The sequence below is a fragment of the Cannabis sativa genome, chromosome 2 (assembly GCF_029168945.1).
Source record: "Cannabis sativa cultivar Pink pepper isolate KNU-18-1 chromosome 2, ASM2916894v1, whole genome shotgun sequence".
NCBI lineage: Eukaryota > Viridiplantae > Streptophyta > Magnoliopsida > Rosales > Cannabaceae > Cannabis > Cannabis sativa.
This window is the reverse complement of record NC_083602.1, coordinates 76,155,219-76,167,122: the sequence shown is the minus strand read 5'-3', so window position 1 is coordinate 76,167,122 and position 11,904 is coordinate 76,155,219. Positions and strand designations below refer to the sequence as shown.

The 11,904-nt window shown below is 35.5% G+C and overlaps 2 protein-coding genes across 4 annotated transcripts; both read left to right on the top strand.

Moving 5' to 3' along the window:
• The first annotated feature begins 2,520 nt into the window (after nt 1–2,520).
• On the top strand, nt 2,521–4,976 carry LOC115720917 (uncharacterized). 3 transcript variants are annotated; one of them, XM_030650125.2, is made up of 3 exons: nt 2,521–2,862; nt 3,404–3,517; nt 4,265–4,976. In XM_030650125.2, the coding sequence occupies exons 2-3, from the start codon at nt 3,407–3,409 to the stop codon at nt 4,715–4,717; spliced, it is 564 nt and encodes a 187-aa protein (XP_030505985.1). In that variant the 5' UTR covers nt 2,521–2,862; nt 3,404–3,406; the 3' UTR covers nt 4,718–4,976. The 3 variants fall into 3 exon arrangements, with proteins under 3 accessions (XP_030505985.1, XP_030505984.1, XP_060966888.1); XM_030650124.2 differs by having other exon boundaries at nt 2,547–2,862; nt 3,383–3,517; XM_061110905.1 differs by having other exon boundaries at nt 2,573–2,862; nt 3,331–3,517.
• A 46-nt stretch (nt 4,977–5,022) lies between these two features.
• LOC133035130 (uncharacterized) lies at nt 5,023–10,199 on the top strand. Its single transcript, XM_061110906.1, has 3 exons — nt 5,023–5,149; nt 9,466–9,887; nt 9,986–10,199. The coding sequence occupies exons 1-3, from the start codon at nt 5,103–5,105 to the stop codon at nt 9,991–9,993; spliced, it is 477 nt and encodes a 158-aa protein (XP_060966889.1). The 5' UTR covers nt 5,023–5,102; the 3' UTR covers nt 9,994–10,199.
• Nucleotides 10,200–11,904: the final 1,705 nt, after the last annotated feature.

Sequence of the window (11,904 nt, the reverse complement as noted above, 5' to 3'; positions counted from 1 at the left end):
GGTTTTGATTAATCAATTGTAATTCTCAAATTAGACTATGTCTATTTGTGAAATTTTTACTAAGTAAGGGCGAAATTGTAAAGAAAGAGTTTTAGGGGCATATTTGTTAATTATGATACTTTGTATGGTTCAATTAATAAATATGATAAATGACAATATTATTTAATAATTATTTATAGTTATTAAATAGTTAGAATTGGCATTTAAATGGTTGAATTTGAAAATTGGCATTTTTGAGAAAATCAGATGCAGAATTGAGAAAACTGCAAAATCCAAGTAAGGCCCATTACTGTACATGGCCGGCCACTTGGTTTGAATTTTTAAACTGATATTTTCATTATTTTAATGCCAAATAATTCAAACCTAACCCTAGCGGAATGCTATAAATAGATAATGAAGGCTTCAGGAAAATTACACACTTAAATTTTTTACTTTTTCATTCAGAAAAAAACTGAGCCTTCTCTCTCCCTATCTTTGGCCGAATCCACTCTCTCTCTCTTCCTCATTGAGATTTCAAAATTCTTAGTGTATGAGTAGTGCCCACACACAGCAAGTGATACCTCAATCATAGTGAGGAAGACCGTGAAGAAAGACTTTCAGCAAGAAGGAGGTTTCAGCATCAAAGATTCAGAGAAAGAGATCCAGGTTCAGATATTGATAATGCTCTGCTACAGAAAGGAATCAAGGGCTAGATATCTGAACGGAAGGAGTCTTTATATTCCGCTGCACCCAATGTAAGGTTTCCTAAACTTTATATGTCTTTATTTCATCGTTTTAGAAAGTTCATATTTAGGGTGTTAATAAACATACTTGTGAGTAGATCTAAGATCCTGGTAAAATGATTTCCAACAGGAGCTTCCTCTTCAAAAGCCCGAACAACCATTGCGTGCGACTCCCTCTTTTCCACCTTCTATGTACCTTGTTTCTTCAATCATCAGAATGAGACTATTGCTCTTCCTCTTCGACAACTTCACTTCTTCTTCTTCTTTTTTTTTTTTTTTGAGTACAACAACTTTTCTTCTTCTTCTTCTTATGTCACAGAAGATGAATAAATTAGGGCTAAATTTTTCAATATCTTTTGAATATATTTTTTAATTTTATTTTGTGGCAAATTTCTTTTAATTTTTAGTTTTACTGTTTTCTAGAAAAGAAAAATAAATATGTGTGTTTATCTTTCTCACAATTAATAATAATAAAGATTTTAAACTTAAAATAGTAAATGCTTAAAATATATTTAGAAGTGAATAATATATACCGTACACGTGTACACATTGAAACTATAACAAGAAAGTATTAACGGAAGCACACTTTTTGTGACTTTGGGTATTTTTTCATCAAAAATAAAGTTCGAATATTAAACCATAACAATTATAACATTAAGTATTTTTGCTGCTTTTTTCTCTTAAATTAATATAATGGTAGGAAATAATTCAAACTCATCTTTTTTAAGATATCAACATTTCTCTCCTCAATGGTAGTTATATGAATAATATTCTAAGAATAAAGCCTAAAAATAATAATATTTTACATTACTATTTCTTTACTAGCATTAACTCATTCCAAAAAGTCCCTTAGAAAATTTGTGGGGAAGCTCCCTTTATTTTATCCCTTATTTAATCAAGTTATCACAAATATAAGGGAATTTATATCTTATTTTTCTCTTACTTATTAGTAAACATGTCTTAAGAGTAGATACACATTCAAATTACACACATTTATTAGACACAGTGATGTTCAAATTGTGTAACCTTTTTTCTATTATTAAATACTTGTGGCCTAAATTCTTTTCAAATATTTAAATATTAAAGGTCCGTTTAAAATAAATAATGCATCAAAATAAATATTTAAAAAAATAATTTAATCAAACAATTTGAAGTATGTTTTCGACATATTAAATGTTTTTAAACTTTTTATGATTTTTAAATAAATATAATGTAAATAGGGATGCACACGGGGCGGGGAATTGGCGGGGAGTGCTCCCCCCATCCCCATCCCCGTTAAGAATTTTAATCCCCATCCCCGCTTATTCCCCATCGGGGATGGGGCGGGGAATCCCCTAATGGGGCGGGGACGGGGCGGGGAATCCCCTAATAATAAAATAAAGTTTATACAGAAAATTTTTAATATACAAAAATATTAAACTACATAAAAATTAAAATATTACACATTAATTATTATTCAATAAACTAATTATTATCCAAAATATAACTTAAAATTCATAAAAAATATACTAATATATTAAAAAAAATGCAAACATAAATTATAAATTATAAAATATTATTAAAATATAAGATAAAATACTAAACGGGTCCCTGTCGGAGCGGGGAGTGTGATCCCCGTCCCCGCCCCGTTTAACATTCGGGGATAAAAAGTGATCCCCGTCCCCGCCCCGTTCCCCATTTAGACGGGGAATCCCCGCCCCATTAGGGGCGGGTCCCCGCTGGCCCATCCCCGTGGGAGAAATGTGCATCCCTAAATGTAAACGTTAAAAAAAATTTAACTCACTCTGTCCAATAATGGTAGAATTTTCCAAAAATTAACATAAATGATTGTAAAATTAGAAAAAAAATATTTTTCGTACTTATTTGTTTTTTTTTTTTACTCTCCCTCTCTTTCGTCTTCATCAACCTCCTTCAAACCCTAGTTCTTGTTTCGCTACTCCCTCTTCCACCATCGAAGACCTCTAACACTCTTCCGACGAAGGGACCTCACTTCACCTTCAATCGACGGTGCTGTTTCCGACAATCATTCTGGTGAGACACGAACGAACCCAGCAAATGGGCGTGCGACGTTAGGCAAGGTCAAAGGGAAAGGCACATATTGGATTCGCGGAGGTGGGGTGATCGGGGTGGGTTTACAGAGGTGAGGAGAAATTTTTATAGATATGAAGCTGAAACAGAGATATTTCAGGTTGATAAGATTGGGTAAACGAAATTGTGATTGAGATGTTCTCAAAAGCTTGCGTTACAGAAGTTGTAGGGAAGGAATGCTGAATCAAGCAAACAAAATAATAATAAATAAATAAATAATGCTTAAACAGATGCACAAGCATGGTTGTAAACAAAATGGTTATATTGATATTAGTGTGTCCTTTATTTTTATCATGAGAAGAGAAAAAAATATGGCAGTTGTAAATAATTTTTCATTTCTATACTATATTGCAACGCACGGCGTCCAAACTAGTATTAAATAAAATACTGGTAATACTTGACTCTTTTCTTTTCCGTTAGAAGTTTGTGCAGAATTTGTGTTTTCTGTTTGCATTGCCTTCCACCTGTACGACGTAATGTCTGGATGAGAAAATTTTGTCTATTTTTTTTGGGTTTTCAGGTTGAATATTTGAAGAATTGATTTTTTTTGTTTTTCTTTTTTCCTGCTTAAGTGGATCCCTTTTTCTGTGAAGAACATGTTGAAGCAGGCTCTAGGAAATGCCTGGAACAAAGGGGTTTATGGGCATATAGGAGAGAAACTTAGGAGCTGCTTTTACGTGCCTGCAATTGGTATCCACAACGGACAGGTACACCTCCAATCTTTTTCTAGATTCTTATTATTTTCTGGAGTTTTTGTAATCAGACTAACATCACAGCTTCTATTGTCTGTTTTGGCACTACACTAGGAATTGGTAGTGGAGGATATTTATGTTCTTCGTTACTTGATTTGAACTTCCAATAAATAGTTGCAAGCTAGAAAGAATGATGTGGTGTGGTCATGACGTTTTTTTTATAGTGTTATACACTCGTGAGTTGTGGTGCCTGAATTTGATAATTGAGAAAGAAAAGCATTTGTGGAATTCTAGTTTTAGTTTGAGTTTTGTGATTGGGATGTCATCTGATAAGAAATTTTTTGCCATCTTGTATCTGATGCATTAAATTTTCGCTTATTCTTCCTCTTAGAGTAGTGAAAAAGCAGTGATGGTGATCATATAAATGTCTGTCAGACTTCCCAAAGGCAGTGATATACTCGTCTTCCCAAAAGTGTGTTTAGATGTTTTTCGTATAAATGTTTTGCAGTTTCCATCAAGACTGTTATTTAATGGCATTTTGGGTTGGTTTTCTGTTTGCTCCTTGTTATCTTCTTCTAAGTGTACTGCTATCCCTCGTCTGATTTCGTTTCATCTTCATGATTTGTTGGACATATTCTTTTGTTATTGTGTTTGTTAAGAGCCAAAATTTCTAACTGGCTGCAGTCCTAGATGTTCATTTGATATGTAGTAAAAATAGTTTCTTCCTATCACACCAAGTTTTCTAACTTTTCAATGATGAAGGTTCATTCTGCACCAAGAAGCTTTTTTGGGGTAGAAGATTTCCTTGATGACAACAACAGCCGACCGTACACTTACAAGAAGGAGAAGAAGTCAAAAAATCCACAGAAACATGTATCATTCAAACAACGTACAGAGGCGTACATGGAACCATTTACACTCGATGTGCTAATCTCGAAGCGATTTGTGACAGCTTCCCTTACTCACAGGGTGACAAGTAGGCAGGTTGCAGTTGCTGGCACGAACTCTAAGGACATAAAAGCGGTTCTCAGGTCCAGATCAGACATACCTGCATGTTTGGCCGTTGGGAGTATTTTGGCTGAGAGGGCAAGAGAAGCTGATGTCTATACTGCGTCTTACACTCCAAGAGACAGGGACAAGTTTGAAGGGAAGATCAGGGCTGTTGTTCAATCTCTTATCGATAATGGAATTGATGTTAAGATTTATCTTGATTGACTTGGTTGGTTTTCTTTTATTACTAAATGACTCTTTTGAATCTAGTTGTGTTTTACAAAGGTGTCATTCATTCATAGCCATAGATGTGAAAAAGAGTTGATCCGTGGGCTTCATTTAAGGGCATACAAATGATTAGGTGCTTCTTTCAAAATAAATTGTCATATAGTGAAATCACTATAAAACATTAGTTAAAAATTATGTAATATACTGTTATACCGAATTTAAAATAATAAAGCTGGAATGAGTTACTGATAGAAAATTCTGACTTAGTTGTTTTTTTTTTTTAAGATATTTTGTGGTTCTGCCCCGAAGTGTGTACAACAGTCTAGCAATCACGACGTCCTTAGGATAAAACAGTCTATGTATACGATATGTTTTATACCGAATGATATCGTTCGACTACACTCTAAATTATTTGATAGGCTTCAAGAGGTAAACAATCTTTTCATCTTTTACTTTCAGTTTGATATATATACTGTTTATCGAGATTTTTGAAAACTGATTAATTAGAGCGTAAGGAAAATATAAAACAATAAATGATAAACAAATGGATTTTTTTACGTGGTTCGAGCGTTAACAATCTTTAATCCACGAGTTCTTTGTATTAGCCTTGCAGGCGAGTGTTTAAGTATTACAAGTATTTACAATGGTAACTTTGTATTCCTTTTATTTCTCTCAAAGAAGAAAACTCTCTAAGAATCTTAGTAGAGGTTTTGTAAATAAAAATTGTTCACTCTCTCTACATAAAAAATAAACATATTTGTAGGCACACATGTGAGTAAGGCATACCCTTTACTCACCTAGGGTTCCTTACTCAACACGCAAAAAGGGCCAAAAACACAAAGGTAAGTAGTTTTCCCATCGTGTGGTGCTCGATCAACACAAGATATCTCGTTAGGGTCTTAACACGTGTCGCTCAAAGGTTTCTCCTTGTCTAAGCCATTGCCTAGACAAGTCGTTGGACAATAAGCACTATAGAGGCACGTACGTGCACAACCATGGTCTGACGCATGGGACAGAATATGATTTGGTGTCAGAAGATATGTAACCAACGGGCTTAGCTCCAGATTAGGCCTTACGGAGTTTCAGGAGGTTTGGCTAAGGTCTTCCTGGATCGGCCAATCCGCTATCATCCTAGAGCATATGTGACTCCCATTCACTCCCAATAGCGGAAGCATAAGATGAGAATCTCCATAATCACGTCAGCCTTCGCTGGAGAAGCATTCTTCTGAGTATTTCAACACCTTCCATAACCTTGTTTAGGGGAAGGTTTATGATATCAATATTTAATCCAACGCGGCACCTTTCCATTACTTCCATGTAAAACACATCCGGGAATAGGGATAACATTTACCCCTAAGCTCTCAGGACTTGAGAGTATTGGGAGCTTGCAGCCTTCCCTCGGATGTTCGTTTCATGTATCTAACTCGCGGACCAACCATCAGGAGGTGGAAGGGATCTTTCGTAGCACGTTAAGTACCTACAAGTTAGGCGATATTATTGATGACTCGTTGAAGCGTGGTGCTTGGTCAATGGAGTTGTGAAACTCACACTCTGCATTTTAGGCGCATTTCTCAGTGGAAACAAATGATGGCTGGTTTTGGAAAGACGTCTGGCCTTAGGTATATTAGGGAAGCTGCCACGAAATGATGAGTAATAAACACTTTATTCTCTTCCTTTAGACACATTAAATGTCAATCTTTCGTATCCCCAACCGTTGAATGATTTAGCCCTCAATCAATTCGATCTAGACCATGCATTTTAAAAACATTCCAACCGTTGCCACCCATATAAATGGGGTTTTTGGTGATTGAAACTATTTTCTTTCCTTACTTTACCAACAACCTTTCGCCCAAAGAAAAACTCTTCTCAGACAAACCTCTTGCCCAAAAATTTTAGCCCTCTCACACCTCTTTAAACCAACCTCAACCCCTACTTTCCCAACTTCGTCGTTGTATTTCCTTGATGCCCGTCGTCATCTCGAGCCATCCTGCTGTCGGAGCTAGGAGAGCCACCGTCGCCAACCAAGCAGCAAAATTCTAGTGGCACAACCGTCATCTCCATTTCTTAATCCGTATTACAAGTAAGTATTCCTCAGCTTTTAAACTATTTTTTCCAAGGCTTAATTGAAATATAGTCCTCGTATTTGAGGGAATCGGCCACTTTTCATGCGTAGGGTTTAATTTTAGGAATTAGGGTTATTTGTGTCTAGAATTAGCTTGCCTGATTCATTAGGGAACACCTTTGGGGTTGGGGCTTTGAAGAGGTATTTTCCTTTATGTTTGGTTTGAGATGCATGCTTGTTATTTAGGATTTTTTGGTTCAGAGAATTAGGCTAAATATTTTTGAGTTATCAGTAATCTCTTTGAGTACGCCCTTCTTGATTTATTATGCGTACTCGTTTTGCTTCATCTGTAGAAGAGAGAATTTGGGCTTTGTTGTTGTTGTTGTTGTTGTTGTTGTTGTTGTATGTTGGGTTCCTGATTCGTTACCATAGCAAGATACTTGAAGGTAGTGACCTTGGTGGTGACGATTCCAGAGGGGACCTCTCCTAGCAGTCTTGGGGTGGCTTCCCTAGGTACCATATTTGTCATTTGGATGTAGGGTATTGAGTGCTTGGACTTTCCTACTAATTTTTTAGTGTTTGGTGAAGGCAGCAATTTCCAGTCGGTCTTAGTGAATCTTGAAGAGATTCCTAAGACATTTCCCATAGAAGTACCTCCTGCAGAGGGGGACCTCAAAGACCCCATTCTAGATGAGAGACCTTCCAAATCCATTCGATCCAAGCGATATCGTAAGGGCACCCACGTTGTGTCTTCAATTCCTTTAGGAGGCGTTTGGTTGGGAGGAATGAAATATAGGAATAGGAATGGGAATGCGAATATGAATAAGAATGGAATGGAATAAAATTTAAAATGCATAAAAAAATTGATAAATAAATAAATAATTTTTTTTCTTGTTACATTGGAATGGTCATTCCTTCCTTTTTAAAATGGAATAGCCATTCCACCAAAATGGTGGAAAGAGCATTCCATTGGAATGTCATTCCAATACTTTAAAATGCAACCAAACAAAGGAATGGAATGAAAATTGTTTCCTTTCCATTCCATTCTATTTCATTACCTCCAACCAAATGCCACCTTAGTTCTCAATGATTCTATCTGGGAGATAGACCAAAGGCCAAATCAGTAGACCAAAGGCCAAATCAGCTTAGGAACTACGGTCTTCTGGAAACATATTCAATTGATGGAGGTGTTGGGATTTTATGCCCTAAATAAAACCCATTTCAATATAATCAGATTTACTAATTAATAAAAGATTAGAAATCATTTTATGTTGCATGGTTCACATGATTTATTTTATTATTATATGCTCAATGTATAAATTTTATTAAATCCAGAATATATAGTTATTCATGATTATATTGTTGTCAACACAATGGAATATAATCATGCTTATATGTTTCAAAGTATATGTCCCATGATTTGTTAGTACACTGAATTTAGACTGACATGATAATCAACGATAAAGTTTACTTACACCTTGGATAAGTGTTATGTCATTTCCAAGATATTGACAAAGTATGCTAGGATCAGATGTATGGAGTGTACATCGAACTAGACCAATATTGAACTTAGATAAGATATCATAAACTTACCGTTATATCTATCTAAGTCAACATTAGTTAGTTGATCTTAGGTCTATAGATCTTAATCCTGATATGGTTAGGTTCGATCTCAACTGTGTTATTTATGTTCTTAGAGTTGTTCGTTAAAGCTGACCAATTGGTTCGGGCCAATACTTACATCTTAGGAACATAATAGTACAATTAAGTGGGAGCGCTAATCATAGATATAAAATATGTAGCTTCTATAAGTATTTAAAAGTGAAACGATGATTTCCTTCGAGTTTGGCTTGATATTAATTATAATTATTAAATAAATAGTTCTGACATTTATAGGATTGAAATTGGAAAATATGACATTATTGAAAGAAAATATGAATTATGAAATAAAGTGACAAAATTGTAACTAGTGGAATTCAACTTGTGTGGGCCGGCCACTTAGTGATTTTTGCCTATTATTTTATCTTTTTTAATCCATATAATATAAATTCTAAACCCTAGTTGAAATACTCTAAAAGGAATAAGATGCTCTCATTCTCATCCATTTCACATAAGCTAGTTTTTATTTTTTGTCAAACAACTAGTAAAAGAGAGCCTCTTTCCTTAGTATTTCGAATTCCTCTCCTTGTTCTTCATCAATTTCTAAGCCTTTAGTGATAGAGTACTATGTCCACTCATATCAAGTCAAGTACTCAATCATAGTGTGGAAGGTTGTGGTTAACCAAATTGAAGGAAAGAACAGGTTCAGATCTTGATAATGCTTTGCTACAGAAAGTAATCAAAGCTCGAGATCTGAACGGAATGAGTCATTATTATTCCGCTGCCATCAATGTAAAAATTTTTTAATCTCTTATGTGTTTATTTCATGATATTAGGAAATTCATATTTAGGGTGTTAGATTATAGACTATAATCAACATACATGTTAATGTTGGGCTTTGTGCCCTAAATAAAACTCAATTTCAATGTAATCTTTGTCATTCAATTATCAATAAAGATACAGAAATATTTTCATCACTTATTTAGTATGTCGTTTGGTTCATGTGACCATTTATATGTTTATTTGATTTATAAATTCATCCAAATCCTTATCACATTGATATTCTTATTTATTGTGTCGTCAGCACAGTGGAAAGTAATCAAGATTATGTGATTAACTCACACTTGTTAATGATGAATCTGAAATTTCAGAAAGCAAACTTGCTTGGAATTGAATTATCGAGAGAACAATGGGTTCATTTCATACTTAATAGTCTTCCTCCTGAGTATAATGGATTTGTTGTATCTTATATGATCAACAATTTTAACTCATCCGACATGGATAAGCTAGAAGCAGAATTGCGAGCTTATGAACAGAACTTACCTGCAAAGGGGCCACCCCCCGGATTTGCAAACTTGAGTAAGAGGAAAAGAATTAAGTATGAAGCTTCTAACAATGCTGCTTCTTCAAGTACAATTGATGGTAATACACTTCAATGTTCAAATTGTAATGAGAAGGGACATCAAGAAGAACGATGTCCCAGACTTCTAAACAATTCGAATGAAGGTAATGCTTTTGTTTTTGAATCATGTGTTTTAGAAAATGACAAATCCTTCTGGATTGTTGATTCTGGATCTACTAACCATGTTTGTTCTTCATTGCAGCTGCTTGAAACTTGGGATTATCTAAATCCAGAGGAGTTGAAGCTCAAAGTTGGAAATGGCGAGTTAGTATCGGTCCAAGCTAAAGGAAGAGCCCGCCTCAAGTTTCAGAAGAAATTTTTAGTTTTAGACAATGTTTTGTTTATTCCTAATTTTAGTAGAAACTTGATTAGTGTTTCATGTTTACAAACACAATTTTATAAATTGAATTTTTCGAGTTCTATTTGCACAATTTCTCGTAATGGATTTCAATTATGTGTTGCTCACATGGAACAAGGGCTTTATGTTTTAAGACCAGAAATACAAATCGCACTTAACAATGAACTTTTCAATGTTGTTAAACCTAGAAACCATAAAAGAAAAGAGATTGGTAATGATGATGAAACTTATCTATGGCATTTACGATTAGGTCATATAGGCTATGACAGATTTCATAGGTTAACCAAAGACGGTCCATTGAAAAATGTCGTCTTGGGTCAATTACCCGTTTGTGAATCTTGCCTTGAAGGAAGAATGTCAAACGTTCTTTCTCTGCAAAGGGAGAGCGTGTCAAACAACCCCTTGGGTTAGTACATTCAGATGTCTGTGGACCCCTGAATGTCAAAGCCAGAGGAGGTTATGAGTATTTTGTCACTTTCATTGACGATTTCTCTAAATATAGTTTCATTTACCTAATGCAAAAGAAATCTGAAACGTTTGAAAAGTTTCAGGAATTTCATGCTTTGGCTCAAAACTAATTAGGTAAAACATTAAAGATCTTGCGAACTGATAGGGGTGGAGAGTATATGGATATGCAGTTCAAAGATCATTTAATTGAACTTGGAATTGAATCTCAGTATACTGCCCCTAGCACTCCACAACAAAATGGAGTTGCAGAAAGAAGAAATCGCACACTTCTAGAAATGGTTAGGTCTATGTTGAGCTATTCAGCTCTGTCTACGTCCTTCTGGGGATATGCTATACAGACGGCAAATGACATTGTAAATGTTGTTCCATCTAAAGCAGTTCCTAAGACACTTGTCAAACTATGGAATGGTCGTACACCTAGTTTACGCCATTATAGGATTTAGGGGTGCCCTGGTCATGTCTTGAGAAAGAAAGAAGGCAAACTAGAATCGCGAACTGAAGTTTGCTTGTTTGTCAGAAATTCTAAAGAGACTAGGGGTGGACTATTTTATAGTCACAAGGATAACAAAGTGTTTGTTTCTACAAATGCTACCTTCCTTGAAGATGACTATATTAAAGATTTCAAGCCGAAAAGTAAAGTGGTGTTAGAAGAAATGCTTTCAGACATAACTACTGCTGATGTTCCATCCTCTTCTACTCAAGTAGAGGATAATCCCACTCCCTCAGTTGAAACAGCACAAGATGTTACAACTGAGAGATCTACCACAGAAGTTCCTATTCAGAAGGTCACCGCTCCTCGTCGTAGTGGGAGGGTTTCTACCAAACCATCTCGTTATGGCTTGGATGGTGAAATCAATGTGATCGTTGGTGACGGTATTGATGACGACCCATTAACCTACAAATAGGCAATGGCAAGTCCCGAACAAAAACAATGGTCAGCCGGCATGGATTCAGAAATGGATTCCATGAAAAAGAACAAAGTCTGGGAATATGTAGACGCACCCGATGACTATCGTCCAATTGGATGTAAGTGGGTCTACAAGAAGAAAAGAGACGCTGAAGGTGAAGTCGAAACTTTTAAAGCTAGACTTGTCGCCAAGGGTTACACCCAAAGAGAAGGCGTGGACTATGAGAAAACTTTTAGTCCGGTCGCCATGCTTAAATCCATCCAAATTCTTCTCTCCATAGCAGCCGCTTTCGATTATGAAATTTGGCAAATGGATGTCAAGACAGCCTTCCTTAACAGAATTCTTGAAGAAACCATCTATATGGAGCAACCAAAAGGCTATGTTCTT

What these genes read in the sequence shown, in the direction of transcription:
- LOC115720917 (XM_030650125.2), top strand. Translation starts at nt 3,407, where the DNA reads ATGTTGAAGCAGGCTCTAGGAAATGCCTGGAACAAAGGGGTTTATGGG. An exon ending in TTGGTATCCACAACGGACAG is followed by an intron (nt 3,518 to 4,264) that starts GTACACCTCCAA and finishes TCAATGATGAAG; the next exon opens with GTTCATTCTGCACCAAGAAG.
- LOC133035130 (XM_061110906.1), top strand. Translation starts at nt 5,103, where the DNA reads ATGATATCGTTCGACTACACTCTAAATTATTTGATAGGCTTCAAGAG. An exon ending in TATTTGATAGGCTTCAAGAG is followed by an intron (nt 5,150 to 9,465) that starts GTAAACAATCTT and finishes TTGTGTCGTCAG; the next exon opens with CACAGTGGAAAGTAATCAAG.